The sequence below is a fragment of the Mustela putorius genome, unplaced genomic scaffold, assembly GCF_011764305.1.
Source record: "Mustela putorius furo isolate JIRA1106 unplaced genomic scaffold, ASM1176430v1.1 tig00003845_pilon_pilon_pilon, whole genome shotgun sequence".
Classification (NCBI taxonomy): Eukaryota; Metazoa; Chordata; class Mammalia; order Carnivora; family Mustelidae; genus Mustela; species Mustela putorius.
This window is the reverse complement of record NW_025421998.1, coordinates 33,614,046-33,638,319: the sequence shown is the minus strand read 5'-3', so window position 1 is coordinate 33,638,319 and position 24,274 is coordinate 33,614,046. Positions and strand designations below refer to the sequence as shown.

At 34.9% G+C, this 24,274-nt stretch overlaps 1 protein-coding gene across 7 annotated transcripts in view; it reads right to left on the bottom strand.

The window, feature by feature from the left end:
- Window positions 1-24,274, bottom strand: part of CFAP69 (cilia and flagella associated protein 69) — a 51,790-nt gene that overhangs the window by 10,404 nt on the left and 17,112 nt on the right. For 4 of the 7 annotated variants that reach the window (XM_045062680.1, XM_045062679.1, XM_045062685.1 and 1 more), the window contains 11 exons: window positions 23,940-24,016; window positions 20,962-21,060; window positions 19,996-20,145; window positions 19,713-19,890; window positions 17,651-17,774; window positions 14,633-14,681; window positions 14,416-14,537; window positions 12,138-12,354; window positions 9,058-9,222; window positions 5,551-5,669; window positions 3,720-3,838 (listed from right to left, as the gene is read on the bottom strand). In XM_045062680.1, the coding sequence (XP_044918615.1) occupies window positions 3,720-3,838; window positions 5,551-5,669; window positions 9,058-9,222; window positions 12,138-12,354; window positions 14,416-14,537; window positions 14,633-14,681; window positions 17,651-17,774; window positions 19,713-19,890; window positions 19,996-20,145; window positions 20,962-21,060; window positions 23,940-24,016 (1,419 nt within the window). The remainder of the gene's footprint in view (window positions 1-3,719; window positions 3,839-5,550; window positions 5,670-9,057; window positions 9,223-12,137; window positions 12,355-14,415; window positions 14,538-14,632; window positions 14,682-17,650; window positions 17,775-19,712; window positions 19,891-19,995; window positions 20,146-20,961; window positions 21,061-23,939; window positions 24,017-24,274) is intronic. The other 3 variants (XM_045062682.1, XM_045062681.1, XM_045062684.1) reach the window with 2 other exon arrangements.

The window sequence follows — 24,274 nt, the reverse complement described above, 5'->3', positions numbered from 1 at the left end:
CCATTTCCCTCAATGTCAAGAGTTCTCTTTTCTCCACATTCCTCACCAAAACATGTCTGGGGGTGGGGTGGTTAATAACCATTCCATCAGGTATAAGATGATAGCTCATTGTGGATTTGGTTTGCCTTTCCTTGATGATTAGTGGTTCCATATGAATCGTAGGATTGTATTTTCTATTTCTGTAAAAAGATATCTTTAGGATTTAATAGGGATTGCATGAAGCTATACATCACTTTGGCTAGTATGACATTTAAACCATATTAATTATTCCAGTCCATGAGCACAGGATGTCCTTCGATTTATTTGTGTCTGCTTTAATTACTTTTGTCAGTGTTTTACAGTTTTCAGTGCATAAGATTTTCACTTCCTTGGTTACATTTCTTCCTAAGTACTTTATTCTTTTTGGTTCTATTGTAGTATTATTGTTTTCTTAATTTTATTTTTGCATAGTTCATTATGGTATGAATAGAAATGTATATGGAAATGCAATTGATTTTTGTATTTGATTTTTGCTACTTTATTGAATTTATTAGTTCTAACAGTTTTTGGTGGAGTCTTTAGGGCTTTCTATGTATAAGATCATGTCATCTGCAAACAGATAATTTTAATACTTCTTTTCTGATTTAGATGCCTTTTATTTCTTTTTTCTTGCTCTGGCTAGGACTTACAGTACTGAGTAGAAATGATGAGAGTAGGCACGTTTGCCTTGTTACAGATCTTTTAGGAAAAGCTCTTAGCTTTTCACCATTGAGTGTGATCTTAGATGTGGACTTTTCATCTAATGACCTTTATTTTGTTAGTTCCTTCTCTACTTAAATTGTTGAAAGTTTTTAAATCCCACTTGGTCATGGTGTATGAGCCTTTTAATTTGTTGTTGAATTTGGTTTGCTAATATTTCCTATAGGATATTTGCTTCCATTTCCCTCAGGACTGGCTTCATAAAGTGAATTGGAAGCATTCCCTTTTCTATATTCTGGAAGAGTTTAAGAAAGATTCATATTAATTCTTTAAATGTTTGGTAAAATTCACTTGTGAAGCTATTGTGTTCTGGGCTTTTTTGTTGGGACGTTTTTGATTACTAATTCAATATCCTTATTGTTATTGGTCTGTTCAGGCTTTCCAATTTCTTCTTAATTCTATCTTGATTGTATGTTTCTAGGAATTTATCTATTTGTTCTATATTGTCTAATTTGTTGGCATATAGTTGTTCATAATAATCCATTATGATGCTTTTTTTATTTCTGTGGCATCTGTTGTGATGTATTCTATTTCATTTATTTCATTTATCTTAATTTTGAGTCTTCTCCCTTCTTTCTTTTAGTCTAGCTAACGGCTTGTAAACTTTGATGTCTTTTTAAAACAAACCATTTTTTTCTATTCTCTCATTTATTTCTGTTCTAATCTTTAGTATTTCCTTTATTTTGCTAATTTTGGGTTTATATGTTCTTTAATTGCTAATTACCTTAAGTTTAAAGTTAGGTTGTTTACTTGAGTCATTCTTTTTTTATTTTGAGAAGGAGGGGCAGAGAGAGAGCAGACTCCTCACTGAGCATGGAGCCCTACCTGGGGCTTGATATTAGGACCCATGAGATGATGACCTGAGCCAAAACCAAGAGTCTAACACTTAACCAACTGAGCCACCCAGGGATCCCCATTCTTTTTTATGTAGGTATTTATACCTATAGGCTTCCCTCTTAGTTCTGCTGTTGCTGTATCACATAAGTTTTGGTATGTTGCACTATCATTTTAGTCTTGAGAAATTCCTAATTTTTATTTTGCTTTTGTCTTTGACCCAGTGGCAGTTAAAGAGCATGTTAATTCCCCTGCATTTGTAAGTTTTCCTAATTTCTATTTGTTATTGATTTCTAGTTTTTTTCTTATGTGGTTAGAAAAGATATTTGCAATGATTTAAGTCTTAAATTTGTTAAGACTTGTTTGTAACCTTGCATGCAGAACCAGCCCCCCATCCTGTGGTTATCTAGGTGTGCTCTAAAAATGACCTCATTAGGGGTGCTGGGTGGCTCAGTCAGTTAAGTGTCTGACTTTGGCTCAGGTCATGATCTTAGGGTTCTGGGATGGAGCCCCATGTCAGATTCCCCAGGCAGCAGGGAGTGTGCTTGTCCCTCTCCTTCTGTCCTTCCCCCCACTCATGCTCCATCTCTCTCTCTCTAATAAATAAATTAAATCTTTAAAAAATCATCTCATTTGCCTAAATTCAGATGTGGTTAAAAGGAACATGTTATGAATAACAAAAGACATTACCCTTCATAGTTATTATTCTGAAGCTATTACAGGAGATGAGAATAAAAGACCAAATACTGTGACAAAAGATGTTTTAATTGCTCTTATTGATGAGGAAATGACAAAAGTTTTAGGAGCCATGGACTAGGAATGGACCAAATATGTATTTCTTTTTTTTTTTATTTTTTAAAGATTTTTAAAAATTTATTTGACATAGAGAGAGAGGTCACAAGTAGGCAGGGAGGCAGGCAGAGAGAGAGGAGGAAGCAGACCCCCCCGCAGAGCAGAGAGGCAGAGGCTTTAACCCACCCAGGTGCCCCCAAATATGTATTTCTTAATATAAATCACAATAAGACAGCACTTAAAAATAATATGTATTCTAGGGGCACCTGGGTGGCTCAGGCTCATATCATGATCTCAGGGTCCTGGGATCAAGCCTCGAAATCAGGGCTCTCTGCTCAGCAGGGAGCCTGCTTCCCTCTCACTCTCTCTGCCTGCCTCTCTGCCTGCTGTGATCTCTGTCAAAAAAATAAATAAAATCTTTAAAAAAAAGACTATGGATTCTGCTGCTACTGAGTGGAAAATTCCGCGTATGCCTGTTAGGTCCATTTAGATCTGTAGTGTATTAGGTCTATAGTCATTATTTCCCCTTCCAAATATGTTGTACTGTGGCTTTCATGAATCCCACCATATAGGACAAAAGAAATGTGTTGTTAATGATATATGAAACTCAGTAATTCTGCTCAAGACAAAATTTTATAAATTAATGTTATGAAAAGCAGGATGTGTATATGTATATATGTATGATTTATTTTTTGCCCTTTAGGAATGCAAAAAGCTTGAGGAAAGAATATTGCTTTGGAAATACCTAGTCAATTGATTTTCAACTCTTTGAAGAGGAGATGAATGAGGAATTCAGCAGTCTTCAAGTATAAGAATAATGTGTAAGAAGAGTAGATGCTTTTGTTTTTCCAGGCCAGGCCCGAATGGAATGGATTCAAATAATAAAAACAAGGATTTAAGTTTAGATACAAGAATGGTTTTATGAATGGGCTATGGACAAGATTACTTTCCAAAGGACACTGGTAACTGTCATTTCTGGACTATTGGAAAAGGTGTTGGAAGAGTTATCTTTCTGGTATGGTTTTGAGGGAAGAATGCTTTTTATAAATCAAGCAAATTTTTACTGAAGCTTAAATTATAGTACAGAAACATATTTCAACTGATTTAAATCTATCTAACCCATGAAGAAATTGTAGCACCAAAAATTTTCCCTCCTCTATCATGCATATGAGGATTAATTTTTATTACTATTCAAGCTACAGTGTTAATTTTTTCTAGGCTTTATTTCTTATAAGTTTGTATAGTTTATCAAAATTAGATAGAAATCTTAAATATCATGTTTAAATATAATCAACAAATAGCATAGAAGTAATTTTCTTGTATTGTGGTTCTAGCTTGGGTACAGTAATACTCACCAAATACTGTCCAATGTACTAAGAAGAAGTACATTATAGCCTAATCCAGTCCGTAACTTTGTGGGATCTGTTTTCATTACATGAAGAATTATATCCACTCCTTCAGTCCCAAAAATTTCCTAGGAGATTTATTTAAAATTATTTTTTGGAATCATCTAATCCTTTCCTGTTTCATATTGTCCCCTAAAACTTTTTGTATGAGAAAAATAGAACATTGTTATTTTTATACAAATATTTTTTTCAAATTTGCACCCATAGGAATTTAAGACCAATTATTATAAAGCTAATAATTTTTAGAAATGGCATCAATCAACATGCCAGCTTAATGTCCCTTTCTATTTTTTTGATTTTTCCCTTTCTTTTTTTTAAAAAATAAACCATAAGCTTACCCTATGGTTTTCTTCTGCTTTATAATAAATGTAGTCCAATATCCTGTCAGATGAATACGAGAGCAAAACTAATTTTAAGAGGCTAAAATTCTATCAGGGAAGACTTTTTAATACTCCCAAGAGAGAAATAAATATATAAATGATAACTAAAACCTTTAGTAATTTATATTACGTTATTGCCAGTTATTACTTGTTATTTACCAATTACCTTTCTCACTGTTTTGTAGTTCAGTTCTGGTACCTAGTAAGCAAGACAATGAGTGTTTTTCCAGAAGAAAGGCATAGGGTGGCAGAGTATAAGAAAAAGCTGGACCAAAGCTCAAAGCTAGGTATGCATTTACTGTTCTTGTTGCCTCTCCCTAAAATCTCTCTATTGGAAATTTCACAATTTTAATTTTTTTATCTTTCCAATTCTTTTATTAAATTATTTAAGTTATCAAACTTAGAGACTCAGAGTTTGCTATAAATTTAAAAAGATCAAAGGGAAATAAGCTCTTTTTTCTAACTTTTAGTTCTAGTATAAACCTGATTTTTTTTCTTTAAGTTTTTATTTAAATTCCATTTAGTTAACATACAGTATAATATTGGTTTCAGGTATAGAATTTAGTGATTCATCTGTTACATACCACACTCAGTGCTCATCACATACCCATCACCCTGAACCCAATTTAAACTCAAAACAACATTTATAATGTGATAGTCACTTTGGAAGAACTGTTTGCCAGTTTCTTAAAAACATATACCTACTTAATGAACATTAATTGTATTCCCCAGTATTTATCTAGAAGAAATGAAAGCATTATGTCCACAGAAAGACTACTACAAAAATGTTCACTGAAGGTTTATACATATAGTCCCAAATGGATAAAACCTAAGTATTAATCAATAGGGGAATGGAGAAAAAAATTGGGTATATTCAAACAAAGAAAAACTGCTCAGCAACAAAAAGGAATGGGCTGCTGATACCTGTAATAACATAGGTATATTTCAGAAATGTGGTGATGACAGGACCAGATACAAAAGAGTCAATCACATTTATATGAATGTGGTTCCATTCATATAAAGTAAAAGAATAGGCAATACTTATTTTACGGGGATAGAAATCAGAACAGTGGTCACCAGAAGGCAAATAGGTGGGATAGCTACTAAGTGGCATGAAAGAATTTCATAGGAAGTAATAGTTGTCTCTGTTTTAATTGAGATATTGGTTAAATGGGTGTATGCATTCATCAAAACCTACTGAAATATACACTTAAGATATATATATATATACACAAATATATACTTTATTGCATACAATTATATTCTCCTTATAAAAAGGAATATTAAATTAAATCCTCACAAGATTAAAAAACACCAACATTTATGGACACCAAGAAACAGTTTATAGTGCTAGGTCATTGGAAGATCTGAACAAAACTTTGATTCACAGGCATACATACCTTCCTAGGAATATGATGTTCACAAAGACCAGATAAAATAAGTAATATATCAGATTGAATTTCCAAAACAATGGCTTCTTCTTTGTCATTAGACTTGCTTATTGTATTTTTAAAAACTCCTGGTGTGGAAAAATTGAAAGAATGTAAACTCATCAGACATTGTATTTTTATTTTGATCAAATACTGTTTTGAAATTCCTTCTTTAAAAAAAATAAATCCTTTCTTACAAAATTTCAATTAGAGAACTTATTTTAAAGGGAGCTGTTTGAATTGAACAGTTATGTAGAAGCTGTAAACAGAAGATGATAAAAGGATTCTTTGAGCTCTGAATACATATATAGCATTTCTAATACAGAATTAATGGAATATTATTAAAAGATGCCCTAACGACCTGATACTTTGTGCAGCAAACAAAACTGTTTATAGAAATATGCAGAACAACATGAGGCAGAAATGAGTGCTTTGCAAATATATGACTAAAATGCCTGATCACAGCTTGCTCATCTCTTCATGGTTAACAGGGTCAATTTTAGGCAAAGGTGGAAGACCTCTCTAAGTGTATTTTCTCTTCCTGTTATTTCTTTCTGTGTCCTCTCCTTATGTTTACTGGGAGGTGTTTTCAATAACTTTAGGTAGCAGTATTCCCATGTCCTTTGAAATCTCTCCCCTGCTTCTACTAAAAATTTAGAAAGACTAGAAAAGAGCCACTTACACTGATGGGATGACAGTCACAATAAAATTTTGCTGCAAAAAGGAATTTTCTTTTAAGCTTTAAATCAAGAGCAAAAATCATTGCTTCTCTGTTAAAGGGGTCATTGACATTACCAAGAAGGGCTGGACTCATGTTCCAAAGTAAGAGGACAGGGAAATCACAGTTTATTACCATAGCTGGCCCTGAGAGCATGATTCTTGGACCTGTTAGTATGAATGACAGGTGCAGGATCAGTCCCTGATAGGGCTAGTTGAGCATGCTGAAGGCTCTGTTGAGGAGCATGCCAGGAACAGATGGGCCTATGCTCCTTTATTAGGAACATCTAGGAATCCAACCTGGTTGGCCATAGGGCTGCTTACCTTTCTAGATGATCTCATTCTCCTTCCTACTTGAGTGTAGGCATGTCACATTCTGTGTTGTCTATAACACACGTTATGTTTTTAATTATTTCCTTCATATTTCAGTATCCTTTAGTTCCTGCCTTTACTTTCTCCTTGTTCTATTCTAATGCATCTGACATATTTCTTCCAGATTCCTTTTCCTAAAACAGCACAATACATATAACCTCCCTGATCAAGATCACTAACGGCTCCCCATGTCTAAAGAGGATGCTATTCAAAATTCTAACTTGGCTCTTCACTAGACATATTATATCTCACATTACTTATTTCCATAAAACATTTTTTCCAGTTTCTGTTTTTTATTATTTTAAATTGAAGTATAGTTGATAGATATCTTCATAAAACTTCATAAAACTGACTTCACTTCAGCTAGCTCTGAAAACACTGTTATATATATTTTAATACCATGTCTCTGCTTATACTGTTCCCTTGCTTTAAAGACCATCTCCTCTTTTCACTCTCAAAACTAGCTTTACCCTTACACCAAGCTCAATAAAGGTACTTGTCAAGATTACCTAGCCTTAAAAACGACTGAAACCTTTGGGTTTCTGTGGTATTCTCTTACTCACTAGGGGACTTACTGATGGTGTAGGGTAACATATGCTATCTTTCTAGGGTATACTTTTTTTTTTTCCCATTCTCATTAAGGGCAAGGTCCACAGTGTCCTGTTCTATACACATTTGTGACACCAGTGCCTGCACAAAGGGTATTATAAACATTTGCAATAACAATTCAATTACTATTTGATGAGCAAACTATTTGTTAAGTCCTCTGTTAGACTGAGTAAGTGAAGGAAGGCCACTGCCTCTAAGAACTCACATGATGAAGATCAGCTTCTTTCAAGTTAAAGGGAAAAAATCCTAAGGAAAGAACCCTTCTGTATTTGTTTTCCCCTTTCTCTACCTCACACCTCCTACCCAGGTAAGATTCAGACTCTTATCTGGACATAGGAAATATAGTATTTTCTAGACTCCATACAGTTAGGTTGTAACCTTAACACTGAGTTCTGTACAATGGAACATGCATGGAAGTGATAAAATCTACTTCAGGGGCAACACTGTTGGGACCCCACTCACTCTTGAGAGTTTTTTCTGTATCTTCACTTAATAAACTTCCATTGCTTTACTCACAATCACACATACACAAAATCTACTTTCAGGTTTGGTCATCCTCAGTAAACTCAACAAAAAAATGTTTTCACTTAACACCCTTTTCAGTATCCTTATTTTAAAGGACACTGCTATTAAATGGCACCACTATTCTCCACTAGTGATGGAAGAGTAGGCACTTTAGCTCAACAGATTGAAGAGTTTTGGTGGAGGTGTTTATAATTAATTGACATCCAGCAAATTATCTCATACTCATGAGGCAAACAGTGAATTTGAGTATGACCAAAATAGATCTTTTTTTTTTTTTTTAAGATTTTATTTATTTATTTGAGAGAGAAAAAGCATGAGAGGGGAGAGGTCAGAGGGAGAAGCAGACTCTCTGCTGAACAGGGAGCCCACTGTGGGACTTAATCCTGGGCCTCCAGGATCATGACCCGAGTCGAAGGCAGCTGCTTAACCAACTAAGCCACCCAGGCGCCCCCAAAAGAGATCTTTTCAAGGTCAGGAAAAGTTAGGGCCAGAGGATTATTAATTTTTTAATTAACAAAGGTAACAATAGTTTGTTTTCAGTTCTGAACTTTATTCCAAGCTCACACGTATGTATTTTGGGGATAAGATGATTCATTATAGTGAATTCTAAGTTGAAAATCAAGGATATCCTGCTATATTATAACAGAAAAGAATCTCCTAGGTACATTTCTATATATACCAGCATACTAGTGTTCTGGTATGTCAGATGCACTGGAAAATGTAATGTTATCCTCTTTTATTTTTATTTTTTTTTAAAGATTTTATTTATTTATTTGAAAGACAGAGATCATAAGTAGGCAGAGAGGCAGGCAGAGAGAGAGAGAGAGGGAAGCAGGCTTCCTGCAGAGCAGGGAGCCCGATGCGGGGCTCGATCCCAGGACCCTGAGATCATGACCCGAGCTGAAGGCAGCAGCCCAAACCACTGAGCCACCCAGGCGCCCCAATGTTATCCTCTTTTAAATGACTTCAAAATCCTAGCCAAAATGTGGCCATCTTATTACTAGAAAAATGAAGGTAACAGTAGCCCATTAAAAAAAAAGATAATCCTAAATGAAATAGTATCTGGAATAAACAGATGTTTACAGAATGAGTGACCATGATGTTTCAGTAAAGACAAATTGGCTTATAGCAACAATATGAAACAAAACCAAGAGAATATTCAGGAGTTTCTTGGCTAGAATGATAAAATAAATTTGTAAAAAGCATTTTAAGCAAAACCTCTAATTTATAAGTATTCTACTAAATGTGTTTTACCTATCAGTTGCTGAATTGTTCCCTTTTCACAAAGATCATTGTTTATAGTCTCATCCTCAGTGTAGACCATGGCTCTCAAGAGTCTTAAACTGTAACGCATCTGGGCAAACTTATTGGCACGGCCACCTGTTCCATGAAAACTATTGCCATGGCTAAAGAAGGAATCTGTGGAGAAATAGAATTTAATACTTTACATCAAGAAATTTAAAGCAAAAACATTTCAAATAAAACAGAACATATCAGTTACCTTATATATCTAACTCTTAAGTTTAAGCAGATGTTAAATTTTGCCATACTCTTTAGTTTTTTTTTAGAGGAATAAATATTATCCTTTCCCCCTTCTCCTCCTATTCCCAGAACAGAAACATGCTTTAAAATTTTTCTCAAATGTGTCATCTTGTATCTTTTGTAACTTGCTACTATTACTCAAAATTATGTTTTTTTGAAGTATTTACATAGTCACAAGCAGATCTGAATCATTTAATTGCTTTCAGCATTCATTTTATTTGTTTTAGGTGGGATGGGAAGAGAGAGAGGGAGACTCTTAAGCCAGCTTCATGCCCAGCCTGAAGCCTGATGCCGGGCTCAATCTCACAGCCCTGAGATTATGACCTGAGTGAAATCAAGAGTCCGATGCTTAACCAACTGAGCCACGCAGGTGCCCCTGAGCAATTATTTTATGAATAAATCACAGTTTATCCATTCACTAGAACAAACTGCTACAATGAACATTCTGGTACAATGAACTTTCTTATTCCCACTGAGAAAGGTTTCGCCATGTGACACCAAAATCATATAGGGTATACCCACACTTAATTTTACCAATGTTCCTAAATTGCTTCTCAAAGTGGTTATATGAACACAACGTACAAGACTAATAGATTTTCCCAATCTGTTAAATGGGAAATGACAGTTAATTATTATCTTAATTTGTGTTTCTCTGATTACCAATAACGTTGAACATCTTTTAATGTTATTTTTAAATTTGAAAGTTTGTCTGTGACTTGGCAGTCTCTATTCTTTATCTACTTCTTTGCCGAGTTATTTTCTTTTTTTAGTTCTTTATGAGCCTGGATTCTAATCCTTTATTAGTCACAGGGGTCAGAAATGTATTCTCCCATTTTGTAGATCATTATTTTATTCAGATTCAGTCATATAGCATTTCTAAATTTTACATTATTAAATGCACTAATTTTCCATATAGTTTAAATTCTTCTGGTTTATCAAAGTCTTTTCCTACCCTGTTATCATAAAGATATTTTCCCATGTTTTCTTCTAAGATTTTATAGTTTAACTTTTTATATTTAGGGATTTAATTCATTTTGCACTTGATTTTTTTTAACAAGGTGAAAGAAGCCAATTTTTATTTTTATTTTTATTGAAGGTTTGTTAATGCCAACCTCCCATATATTCTTTTTCATTGGTCTGTTCCTTATCTAGTACCATACAGTTTAAATTATTATTGCTTTATGGTAAGTCTTGATAAACAGCAAGGCAAGTTCTCCTTTCTTCTTTACAATAATATGCCTTCTTTAAAAGGTTCTTCATGTTTAAAACTAAAAAAAAAAAAAAAAAATACTCTTCTGAGTATTGTGTATGGGTTAAAAATGCAAGTTCTAGAGCTAGACTACATGTACTAAATCCTTGATCTGACACTTCCTGTGTGACCAAGAACATGTTATTTAACTTTTCTGATTGAGTTCTACCCGTGTGACCACCTGGGATGGTAACAGTACCTCCAACCTCTGGATCTGTTGTGAGGACTAAATGAGTTAATACTTGTGAGGTGTGTAAGGCCTACCATGCAGTAAGTACTCAATAACTGTTAGCTATAAGGCTTCCCCATGTTAGGCAGCATTTCCTCTTTTGCTTTATAGTCTTTTGTAAACATAAATGATATAAAGGATAGAGAATAATTATTTAATGCATAGCAATTTAACAAGAATAAATTTAGTAATTCTGCATATTAGAAACTAGAGAATTAAAAAAATCAGCTATAATATTTTCCATCCTCACAGATATATGATTTTCTTGATCTACTGAAAATGTATCATATAAAATTATTTCCACAGCAAAATAACTACCAGAAAAGAATGCAGTATCTCTCTTATAAGCATTTTTTAAAAGAAAGTATTTATTTCCTTTCTAAGAATGATGAGAGCTATAATAAAATATTTGTACAAATTGGTAGTCTAATAATTTGGTATACTACATGTGGAATCATTACTTCTGGTTGGGAATTTTAAGCTCTGTGAAGGTAGGGATTTTATTTATTTTGAATATAAATGTATCCTTAGCAGTTAAAACAATATTAGTACCTAGTAGGTACTCAACAAATATTTGTTGAATGAATGATTAAAATATTTCCAGGGGGCGCCTGGGTGGCTCAGTGGGTTAAGCCACTGCCTTTGGCTCAGGTCATGATCTCAAAGTCCTGGGATCGAGTCCCACGTCGGGCTCTCTGCTCAGCAGGGAGCCTGCTTCTTCCTCTCTCTCTCTCTCTCTCTGCCTGCCTCTCTCTGCCTACTTGTGATCTCTCTGTCAAATAAATAAATAAAATCTTAAAAAAAAAAAATTTCCAGGACTGGGGCACCTGGATGACTCAATGGGTTAAAGCCTCTGCCCTCCGCTCAGGTCATGATCTCAGGGTCCTGAGATTGAGCCCCGCATCGGACTCTCTTCTCAGCGGGGAGCCTGCTTCCCCCTCTCTCTCTGCCTGCTTCTCTTCCTACTTGTGATCTCTGTCTCTATCAAATAAATAAATAAAATCTTTAAAATATTTCCAGGACTTAGTATAATTGTTGGATAAGCCTAATGCTACAAAAATTTAAATCAAGTTATATGAATGATTTCTTTTACTTAGAGGTATGTATCAATTACAGTTACGATATTTACTAATGTGTCTGACTTTAAATGAAATCTCAGTTTTCTTTAAAACAACAGTAAACATGTGAAAATCACAGGAAACAAGATATATATTTTTATTTCTTTTCTTTAATTAATTTTATTTATTTTTTCTATGAATATATTGAGAGTTCAATTGAAACATGTAAATTAGAATTTTGATAGGTATCACTCACCTTCACTCTCACACCATTCTAGAAATGCAAGGACTCGAGCATTTCCCTGACACAACATATACTCTTCGGTTAAAAAAGGAGCCACTGATGACAAAGTGGCAATTGCATGCAGTTGTAATTCTTCATACTGTGCTGCAGACCACTCCATTATCTTGTGTTTCTCAGGCTTTTTAACATAGGTAAACAAAGCCAAGATAACTTTGCCGTCAATTAACAGCTATGAGGAAGGGGAAAAACTACTTTGTTAGAAACATAATTAAAACTATTTTATTTAATCTAAGAAAATTAAAGATTTCCAATGTGATGTTTTATTAGGGTCATTTAAAAAAAAAAATTTCCTTCCTAAAGATGCCCAATCTACATTAAGTACCAAAACCAAAACAAAACAAAAACAAAAACAACAACAAGTTGGCTATGATCCCCTTATCTCAGATATGTACTCTCTAGATGACAATAATATAAATAAGTGTTAATTTTTTTTTGTCTACGCGTATATATATAATTTGACTCCTGCTTATGATCAAACCAAAGAAGCAGAAAATTTGGGGCAAATAAACTGCTGAAGTTTCTCTCTTCCCTTCATTTTTGAAAAAGAAACATTTCACAGACTCAATGGTACACTATAAAAGTGTAATTTTTCCAAAATAATGACTGTGGCTAATTTTTAAGCAGTTGTAATAGAACTTATACAAAAATTCTAGTCAATCGATGCCACTCAGGTCACAAGCCATACTTATAATTATATGCTTAGAATTTTAAAATTGTGCTGAATCCATGATTTCAATAAAATAGAAAAATGCATAGCTATTATGACAATGTACTAGTCCACAGGGAATGAAGGCAAGATTTAGAATGGAGGAAGCAGGACTAAGAACAACAGCTAGTTTTAGCCTTACTATAAATATTAAGTGGATAATGTTTTCAAAATATTCCATGAACCACAAATAACAGTACACAAATTCATTATCACTACAATTACTGGGCCACAAACAAATGACATAAAAAAAATTAGTTGATTCCACTGCTCACACAGTGCTTTAAGAAGCTCACCATATTCTTTATGCCATTTGACTCTGAAATCCACTAAAGTGGTTTTTAAACTGTCATGTACATTTTGTCTCCAGAGAGATTTTAATAGATAATACTTCACTGTACTAAAAAACCATATTTTATGTAATTATATTCTATTTGGCATTTCAGAAAATGCATTTAGATTCTATAGAGTATATAATTTTGATATCATTAATAAAGTTATAACTGTAGAAACAAAGACAATTTTTTTCCTTCTCTGAACATATTTTAGTGTATATATATGTGTGTGTTCCTCAAAGTGGTATTACCAAAAAAATCTGAGCTCTCTTAGCTCTCTTAACCCTTATAATAATTCCATGAGATAGGTGTTATCCTCATTTTGAAATTAAGATATCTGGGATTGGGGCACCTGGGTGACTCAGTTGGTTAAGTATCTGCCTTCAGCTCAGGTCATGATCCCAGGAGCCATGCCTCAGGCTCCCTGCTCAGTGGGAAGCCCGCTTCTCCCTCTCCCTCTGCTGCTGCTCTGCCTACTTGTGCTCTCCCCTCTCTCTCAAATAAATAAATAAAACATTTTTAAAAATCTGGGTTTTACAGAAACTAAACAGCTTATTCAGGATCACATTGCTGAAAAATGATAGCACTGCATTCCACCTGACTAAAGCTTTAACCACAGTATGGTCAGAGGTAGCCTATTAGGCTAGATGGGCCTATATGGATTTTCTTTCATATTATGTTTTCTTATCCTGGAGATCTAAATACATAAATAAATTTCTAATGTTCTCCTGCCTTTTTTGGTTTATATGGTTTAAATTTGGTAAATTCACTGTTTATTTAACCAGATAAGCAGAAGAAATTTTGATAAGATGAAATTCTGACCAGAGTTACTTTCTATGGTAAACATATGGGTTGATGAAAGATTTGCAATCATGACTTTTTTTAAAAATTATTTTTATTTTTTATAAGCATATATTTTTATCCCCAGGGGTACAGGTCTGTGAATCGCCAGGTTTACACACTTCACAGCACTCACCAAAGCACATACCCTCCCCAATGTCCATAACCCCACCCCCCTTCTCCCAACCTCCCTCCCCCCAGCAATCCTGTTTGTTTTGTGAGATTAAGAGTCACTTATGGTTTGTCTCCCTGATATGACGAAGTGGTGATGCAATCATGACTTTTAAGAAAGTTATACTACAAAGTGAGACACACTAGCTTTAATTTTGGTTATTATTATTTTTTTTACCTGTATAGTAGGTAAATCTTTACATAAGATCACAATTATATTGAATAGCAATTTCTTCAATTCAAAATCTTCATAGGAATTAGAAAGCTTAAGACCTTTCACCAAAGGATTTTGACTTTTAACTGTGAGGGGGAAAAAAAGAAAATAAAAGTAAAAGATAAAGTAATGTTTAAGACTCATCAAGATAATTATAGGTTGAAAGTTTTATGGTTTTTACCTTCTGTAAAGGTTGCAAATAGTATCAAATCCCTGGTAAAGCCACATTCCTAATATAAATACATAGAAGAATGATTGAATTAGATGGAAATTACAGATGCTTATATTTACCTAATATTTAATCATCTTTATCAGATTCCCCTTGTCATTCATTTGAATTCATAAAGTACTAATAATAGAAAGGGATGAAAGCAGGAAACATATAGCCAGATAAACTTGTAATTTATTTAATATAAACTTCTGTTGGTTCTAAGAAGTATTTTTATATTATTCTATGAGTATATTTTAAGATGCTGACTAAAATTTGGTAATTACCCAAAATGTGTTAATACTACAAATTACTGAGGCGCCTGGGTGGCTCAGTGGGTTAAAGCGTCTGCCTTCAGATCGGGTCATGATCCCAGAGTCCTAGGATGGAGACCCACATCGGGCTCTCTGCTCAGCAGGGAGCCTGCTTTCTTCTCTCTCTCTCTGCCTGCCTCTCTGCCTGCTTGTGATCTCTGTCAAATAAATAAATTAAATCTTAAAAAAAAAAAGACTACAAATTACTTTTCTAATTCATTATCGTATTATACCTTTAAGTGACAAAATAAGGGCAAAAGATACAGTTATTTTCAGCAGCTTTTCTTCTTAAACAGCCCCCCTCCCACCTTGACCCCAACCACTCTCATTATATGGTTTCATCAGGTCTAATGGGTTCTACTTAACATAAAAAACCCTGAAGAATAACCAGAATTGCAAACATTTCAGCATGAGAGAACACATTTCTGCCACAGATATCCTAGCTAGACTTTGTAATTCGGGAGAGTTTAGTGGGGCAAGTCCCTAGGTTTTTGAGCTTGCAGTGTTACAGTGCTACTGCTTTAGGATCCATATGGTTTCTTTAAATGTGAAGATGTTATTTGACTCATAAAATTCACCTGAATGCTTGCAAGGATGCTAATGAGAATTTATTAACTAAGCAGGAGCCTCCAAAGACACATATAGGTTTACCCATGCATTGCAGTCTTGACTAGAAAGCTAGGTAGGATTGTTGCCCCCATTTACACATTATAAGTTCTATCTGAACCACTGATATGGCATTGAACCCTTCATTCACAAATTTCCTTTATTTTTATTTATTTATTTTTTAAGATTTTATTTATTTATTTGACAGACAGAGATCACAAGTAGGCAGAGAGGCAGGCAGAGAGAGAGAGAGAGCGCGAGAGAAGCAGGCTCCCCACTGAGCAGAGAGCCCGATGCGGGGCTCGATCCCAGGAGCTTGGGATCATGACCTGAGCTGAAGGCAGAGGCTTTAACCCATTGAGCCACCCAGGCGCCCCTCACCAATTTCCTTTAAATACAACTTAGAAAGTTTATGGCTATATGGATATCATTGCCAAAGAGCTCTACTCTGGGATGTCAATCATTCAGTGATTTTTACACTATAAAATATGCCAAGGCTCAGCTTCTGGGATGGCAGAGTAGCTCCCATAAGAAATATTCCTGAAGGTAACAATTATAAACTCGGAACAAAATATAAAAACAACTGTCTTGTGATGAAAACCAAGCAGTTACTAGAGGGGAGTCAGAACTGTCAAGATGGAGATGGCACTGCATGGGTTTCCCTTTTGTTAAAAAAAAGGCATTTAGACAGAGGCCAGGACCTAGTCCACACCTTGTGTAGATCCTGCAACTCAGAGTAAAGCTGTTATCTTAGTGGTTTGAATATTCAGAGGGCAGAGGTACTCTCAGGGCAACTACTGCTACTGGAAAGTGAAGGGGGAAATCCCATAAAAGAGAGAAAGGGAACTTCAACTTCTGTGTATAAGCTCCCAAACGTCTGGCTAATGCCTGATTCATGCCAGGGCAGAGAATACTCAAGCATCCTAGGTAAGGCTAAAAGAAATGAACTGAGATTTGACCTGCCATTTGTCATAGGGATGAGTAGCCTAACTAAATGCCCATGAATACAAAAGAATAAATACTTTTCAGAGGAGTACACCAGAATCCACAGTAAAAAGGCTCAGAATAAACAGAAAGACAGGAACTCTCAGCAGAGAAATAGAAACTATAAAAAGGAAACAAAAATTTAAAAACTAAAAAAGACAACATCTAGAATAAAAATGCACTGGATGGGATTAATAATTAATAATGGAATGAAGATGACAGGGGAAAAAAGTCAGTGAATTTAGTTGTATAGACCAATACAAATTATTTAATCTGAAGAATAGAGAGAAAAATGATTGAAAAAAGAGAACACGCCTCACAACAAACATGCATGTAATCTGAATTACAGAAGGGGAGAGAGAGAGAGAATGGGGCTGATAAAATACTTATAGAATATGATCAAAAAAATTTCCAAATTTAGTCAGTTTACATACTCAGGAAGCCCTATGAATGAATCTTAAGCAGGATAAAAACAAAGAAAATCACATCTTGGCACATAATAGTAAAACTGATGGAAACCAAAGGTAGAGTGAAAATCTTAAAAAATAGCCAGAAAGCAAAATGATACATTGTCCATGGGGAAACAAATTGAAAAAACAAATACTTCTGATCAGAAACATGAAGCCAGAAGACAGCGGAATGGTATCTTCAAGTGGTAAAATATAAAAGTGTTCAAACTAGAATTCAATATTCTGAAACTTCAATAATTAGGCTGAATTAAAGATGTATTGAGATAAAAGAAAGTAAGAGAATTTGTTCCCAGCAGCTAGCAGATCTGCATCATAAGAAATGGGAAAGGAAATTCTTTAGGTGAAAGAGAAATGGTTCCAGATATAAACTCATATCACCAGCAAGGAAAGAAACACATCATACATAGCAAATATGTAAGCAAATTATAAAATATGAAGAGAATCTCAAGTTTACAAAAGAACTGGCAGAGAATTGGCAGAACTACTGGTGGCCATAATGAAATTACAAAATATCTTGCTATCACAAGTTCATAAATATTACAACATTGTTTAGGAATCCTTCCCCCCGTTCAAGCTATTTCCACAACTAAAATTCATGCAATTTGACTCATACTTACGATCATTGGTGTTCCAGGATTTTGAGCTATAATTGTAGTGATTACTAATATATCATTTCTAAGCTGACGATCATAATGACTAAAACCTCTCATAAACAGATTTTTAAATACTTCCTTCAAAGCCCTGGAAAGTAAAATCAGATCTTTAAAACCATATTTCCGTGTAAATGCTACTTAAGTGTCTATCAACAGAATTCCCTTTTTATATCATACTATTCATTTTGAAGTATTTTTGATCTTTTCTACATTTCTAAATCTGCCATAGGAGTCAAGTCTCTATCAGATAAGAATCCATCCATCCAAATCTATACCTGTGGGCAAAGTAACTGCTAAACTACTTAAAGGCTTTTCTTTGTTCTTAAGATTAAAAAGTCCTACCCCCTTACCAAGGCTTATCAAGCCTTTCATGTTATGGTCCCTGCTAACACTGTTAGCTTCATCTCTCACTATTCTATTTTCTACTCTCAATATATTCAGTACCTTCCAGGGTTTGTTTTTTTTTTTTTTTTTGCCAAATTCTATTTTCACTTCTGTTCCCCTGTCTAGGATGCTCTCTGAATGCAAAACTCTTCTGTGTTGCCAGTTCGTATTTATCATTCAGATACCAAATTAGGGTTCATCAGGAAGTATTTATTAACTCTCCAAGTCTGGGTCAGGTTCTGTGGACATTTGTTGGTTTGGGCATTTGCTGGTTTGCTTCCTAGCACTCATTTGCCCTTCTTCTTCATCTTTTTTAAAAAGATTTTATTTTTTTAAGTAATCTGTACACCCAGTGTGGGGCTTGAACTCATAACCCCAAGGTCAAGAGTTGAATGCTCTTCTGATTGAGAAAGCCTGGTGCCCCTTGCTTGCCCTTCTTATGATAACAGTACCCTTATTTTTATTTAGGCATTTACCCCTTTGGTCTTGCTAAGATGCTCTGAGCTTCCTTTTAGCCAGAGCATTTCTCTGTCACTAGTAATTCAATCTGGAATGGTATATGGCCAACCCAGACCACTCAGGACCAATAGGGACTCAAAGAATTTTCTTTGGCCTTTCAGAAGAGCAAGTCTTCTCTTCTGCTTGATTTGGGGTTGTGATTGTGTGAACCTCAACTTGTTAGGTCTCACTATGTGGATCTTGGGAATAAAGCTAACACAGTGGAAGACTGTAGAGGGATGATGAAGGCCCACATCCTGTTATTTGCTGTGCACATGAAACCAGTTTTATCCTTGACCTTGTAGTTATATAAGCCCATAAATATCCTATGTGATTTAAATCCATTGGATTGGGTATGCTGAATCACTCTTTTCTAGAGAACATGTAGCACTGTGATAGTCTATTTCATAGCATTAGTTGTCTGTTTACTTGTCTATCTCCTAATAACAATGTAAATTCCATGAAAGCAGAGATCGTGTCTGCATTGCTTTCTTTTGTAGTTCTATGGCCCAATACTGAAGTTGGTATAGAGCAGACAATAATTATTTGATGAATAAATGGATAAGTTACTTGAAGACTCACTTATATTTTATTGCTAATGCTTACTGCAATATCTGGAAGAGAGTAAGTGTTTAAAAATAGGTTATTGGGGACACCAGGGTGGCTCAGTGGGTTAAACCACAGCCTTTGGCTTGTGCCATGATCCCAGGGTCCTGGGATTGAGTCCCACATCAGGCTCCTTGCCCCATAGGGAGCCTGCTCTCTTTGCCTCTGCCTGCTTGGGTGTTCTTTCTCTCTCTCTGACAAATAAATAAATAAAATCTTTAAAAAAATAGGTTACTGAATGAGCAAATGAAATAGTTCTTTTAAATGTCTAATGTATTTTATACTTATTCAAAGATATAATTTAGCTTAGTTAATAAGCTACTTTAAAAGCTTTCTAAATAGGAAAAACAAAAACCAAAAAAACAGCTTGCTATTGCAAAGATGCATTTACACCACAACATAAAAATGATGTTGGACATCACTCAAAATGGACAGGACTCAAAAGCCTAATTGAACACAAATTCAAACAAAGATGTTAGTTATGTTACTGGCTATCATTTTAAGGTTAAAAAACATTCCTATCTAACCACTTACTTACAGCAAACATTCCAAGTTACTAAGTTGTTGTATGGTTTCTTCTTTTGGAGATTTTTCCAATAAATTCCAAAGTATTTCTGAAGAACGAAACAGAAGCTGTCCAGAGGGGTCTGGGTCATTGAGGTGAGCACAAATTTCTTTGGCTGCTTGTGCTTTCAGCATTAAAGTGCAATTAACTTCTGAAAATAAAATTTAGAAATTATTTATGTTGTACAGTCTTGACACCATTGGAAAGAAACAAAAATAGTTGAGAATGAACTATCTAAAGTTAATAATATACAAACCAGAAGTTGAGAGATGTTGGAGAGCTTTAAGTACCCAAAGTTTCTCAACAAGTTGATTTTCAAGTAAGGTCAATGATTCGACCATTGTTTTTGCCAATCCACTGACCTCAGCCATCTTAATCTTGTATGATGAATTTGCTTGCTGGTAACCTAACAACAATTAGTTAATAAATATGTACAGTTTTCTCACATTGTAACCATCTATGTTCAGACAAAGGAATGAGTAATATTATTAAACAATTGCAATAAAAACTTAAAAAATAGTTTGGCATTTTGAAATTGTATAGCACAGGGATAGACAAAATTTTTCTATAAAAGGCCAAATAATGAGTCAATTTTGAATTGATTCATTAAAGTTAATATATATTATATTAAATTTAAGGTCAAATTTAATGTTATATATATATATATATGTATATATATATATATATATGATGTATGTGCTCCTTATAAAGGTCAAGGATTTAATTATTTTTTCGGAGTCTTCTAGCAGAACAGACAATATCTGAAGAGTAATTGGGCGGAGTCATCATAAACATTTTCCAAGAATACTGACTCATCAAGACCCCTGGCTCAGGGGCATAAGTGACTTAATGGAGACACCTATTGTTTCTGAAAGGCTGAGAAGTCAGGTGTACCTGACCACAATCTTCAATAAAAACCACAGGCCCCCAAGCAAAGTCAAGACTCACTCTTCTTTCCTTTCTAAGTCTTCTGCTCTGTCCATATCTACACTCTCTCTATGTCTTCAATAAACTCTGCTCTCACTTCGACTTGGCTTGTGTTTGATTCCTATCCTGCACAGAGCCAAGGACCCTTTCGGCCAGTCCTATGGGAACCCTTCTGGGTCCTTGGAGCTAGCCAGCTTGCATCAATACCACTGTGTCTTTCCAAGTTCAAAGAGAATGAGAAAGAATATTATTTTACAGACATAAGTTATTACTAAAAGACTATTGAAAACTTCACCTGTAATATGCTTCTTTGGTGGTTCTGCATGATAAAAGTCAATAATACACTTACAAATTTGTATCCTCAATTCAGAATTTGGTATTTTCATCAATTCACCTGCCAGAAAGAGAAATGAATGCTATTTAATAACACTGTCATGTTTACTTGCAAATTTAAATATGTTAGTAGTAAGATTAAAAATATCCTTACTAGAAGTTCAAACTGGACCATGTAATTTTATTTTTTTATTTTTGAATTTTTTTAGAGATTTTATTTATTTGACAGACAGAGATCAAAAGTGGGCAGAGAGGCAGGCACAGAGAGAGAGGGGGGAAGCAGGCTCCCCACTGAGCAAAGAGACTGATGTGGGGCTCAATCCCAGGACCCTGGGATCATGACCTGTGCCAAAGGCAGAGGCTTTAACCCACTGAGCCACCCAGGCACCCCAGGACAATGTAATTTTATACATGCACACATGCATACGTAAAATATCTTGGATCTATCATTATAACATTGGCCCCTCAATCAATTCAGCCTCTCCTTCTCAAGAAGAAAAAAATGGTAGTTAATAACATAAATGCTGGAACCAGACTGTTTAAGATTAAATAATGGCTCTGCCACTTACTACCTACATAAACTTGTGTCACTTTTCTCATCTATAAAATGTGTATAACAATAGTTACTATTTTAAAGATTGTTGTGGGAATTAATATGAAAAAATGCTGAGAATAGTGTCTGGCATATAGTAAGTTACTATTATTATTTCTGGCAAGATATGGGTTAACATATTTCTCTTTAACTAAAGAATCAGTAATTTGTTGCCCCTAATAATGCATCCTTTGCTTAGAGAAGTTCTAAGTGAGCTCTGCTTTTCAATTTGCTAATAGAATGGAAAACAAAGAGTTTCTGGGCAATCTTTGCCCTACCTGTAATAGTTTCATGTTCAAGTTATCTTGGTGGAGATGAAGGATTGGGAGGGTTCCTTTTAAGGCATATCTAAATTATTTCTGAACTGGCTTCAGCCTATACTTCAGAATGGTTTGTTCTTGCTCTGATCAACTACAAGTTATCCCTAAGAGAAGCCAAAAATGATCCATGGAATTCTGGAAATGTTCTGTGTTCTCTGCATGCCTGGGACAACTGGAGTTGGGAAAATCAGCTTCAGGGCTGAACCAGATGCGGGGGAATTCTGTGAGGGAAACAGATAATGTTCCTGAAACACTCCTGTTTTGCATTAGGACTTGCATAATGTTCACCTCTGGAAATGATCAGTGAGTAGGGATGCAAATGGACAGGAGGAAGTACATAGGAGAACCTCACCCTTGCTTTAGGAGAATCTGTCTGCAAAAGATACCACTAAAAGAGAAGAAAAAAAGAAGACCGTTTCAAGATGATTCCCCTCCCCCCTTTTTAAAAAATACTTCCTTTCATGTTGAAAAATCACTATGTTTTAGGAAAATTCAGTCAACAGGAACAACTAAAATTTTCCAACAAAACTAAACAAATGTCTAAATGTATGGGAAATTGTAAGTTTTCTCATCTGCTTCCCCACCCTTTTAGTTCTTGTAAATTTAGGTCATTTCTCACAGTATCTGTTTTATAATGTCAGGACAGAGTGCCAACTTTTCCCTCATACATTTCCAAAATCCTACTCTTTTTTTTTTTTTTAAGATTTTATTTATTTATTTGACACCGAGAGAGAGAGAGAGAGAGAGAGAGAGAGATAGATCACCAGTAGGCTGAGAGGCAGGCAGAAAGAGAGAGAGTGAGGGGGGAGTATGCTCCCTGCTGAGCAGAGAACCCAATGTGGGGCTCCATCTCAGGACCCTGAGATCATGACCTGAGCTGAAGGCAGAGGCTTAACCCTCTGAGCCACGCAGGTGCCCCCAAAATCCTACTCTTGAATCAGAAATAACTATCACTTTAGAGAAAAGTTAATATGATCAACCACTATTAAGTAGAAACTGGAAGTTATTAGTAAAAATGAACAGCTTTTGTTAAACCCATTATAATCTATAGTGTTATTTTAGTTTAAACTCACGTTGCCAGCAATCAAAAAACAAGGGATAGGATAGTAGCACTTGCAGTCAACAATGAGTATGAAGGGAGCTCATTTTAAGCTAAGAGTTCATATTTACTTCAAGTTTCTAAGGCAGGCAAGCTGTTCTTCAGTAGAGAGCAGACTGACACAGTAAGAAAGAGCATGTATTTATCATGCAAATGCCCACCAACACTCTTAGAGGCAACTTTTAAAAATAGTAAGGGCAACAGAACAATTTTTAAATGTTATCAACGAAAACGACATCTTTTATCTGTTCATATTATCATGTCCTCTTTAGGGTTGGCTTCCCAGTGTAAATTTTGATGCTAGGGATTCACAGAATTAAATTTTCCCATTAGTTCAGCCCACTTGTTCCTTGCAGTCATCTTATCTTATAGCCCATGTTTATTCTGATTTCCTTGGCATCTTTATCCACTCTAGCCCATAATAATTTCTCCCAGAATATCTACCATTGAAGACTATGAAACTTATATAGATATAAAAGGATTAGTATTTCACCATTTTATGATTTTTATTTACAATTCTAGATTATTTAACAGATAATTTGGATCTCAGTGCTTCTAGCAACTAATTAGATTCTAGCAATTATTAAAGTTTAATGTTGAAAACATTTTTGTGATTATTGAGAGGTACATATACTTCTGATTTACAAAAAAGTTAAATATTTCAACAAACTAAATAACATCAAGACAAATAAGCATCTGCCAGTCCTTCAATTAAGGAACACAGAATCTTATTGGTATCATAAAATGCCTCAGTAGAAAACAATGCAAAAATTATCATCAAGCATACTATGACTAATTCCCAACCAGAAACAAGAAAAGAACCTGCATATGAAAGAGTACTCTTAAGACTTAATGACTAAAACATTTCTTTCTTGTCAGTAGGGCCTGCCATATGCTATACCTCTCTACCTGAAGAAATCTTAACTTACCCAGAAGCGCGATTGAATTAGCAGTATCTTCAGCATATGTTATTTCATCTGATACTTTCTTTTTCAAAAATGGCAAGCTTCAATAAGAATGAAGAATGCAGGAGTTATATTTAATTAAGTCCTTAACTGAACCATCATTTGCATCTCTCCCATCCCCCTCCCCTCCAGCAACCCTCAGTTTGTTTCCTGAGATTAAGAGTCTGTTAAGGTTTGTCTCCCTCTGTGGTTTCCTCGTTTCATTTTTTCCCTCACTTCCCCTATGCTCCTCTGTCTTGTTTCTCAAATTCCTCATATCAGTGAGATCTCTATAGGACTTTTAATTCATGTTTTTCAAG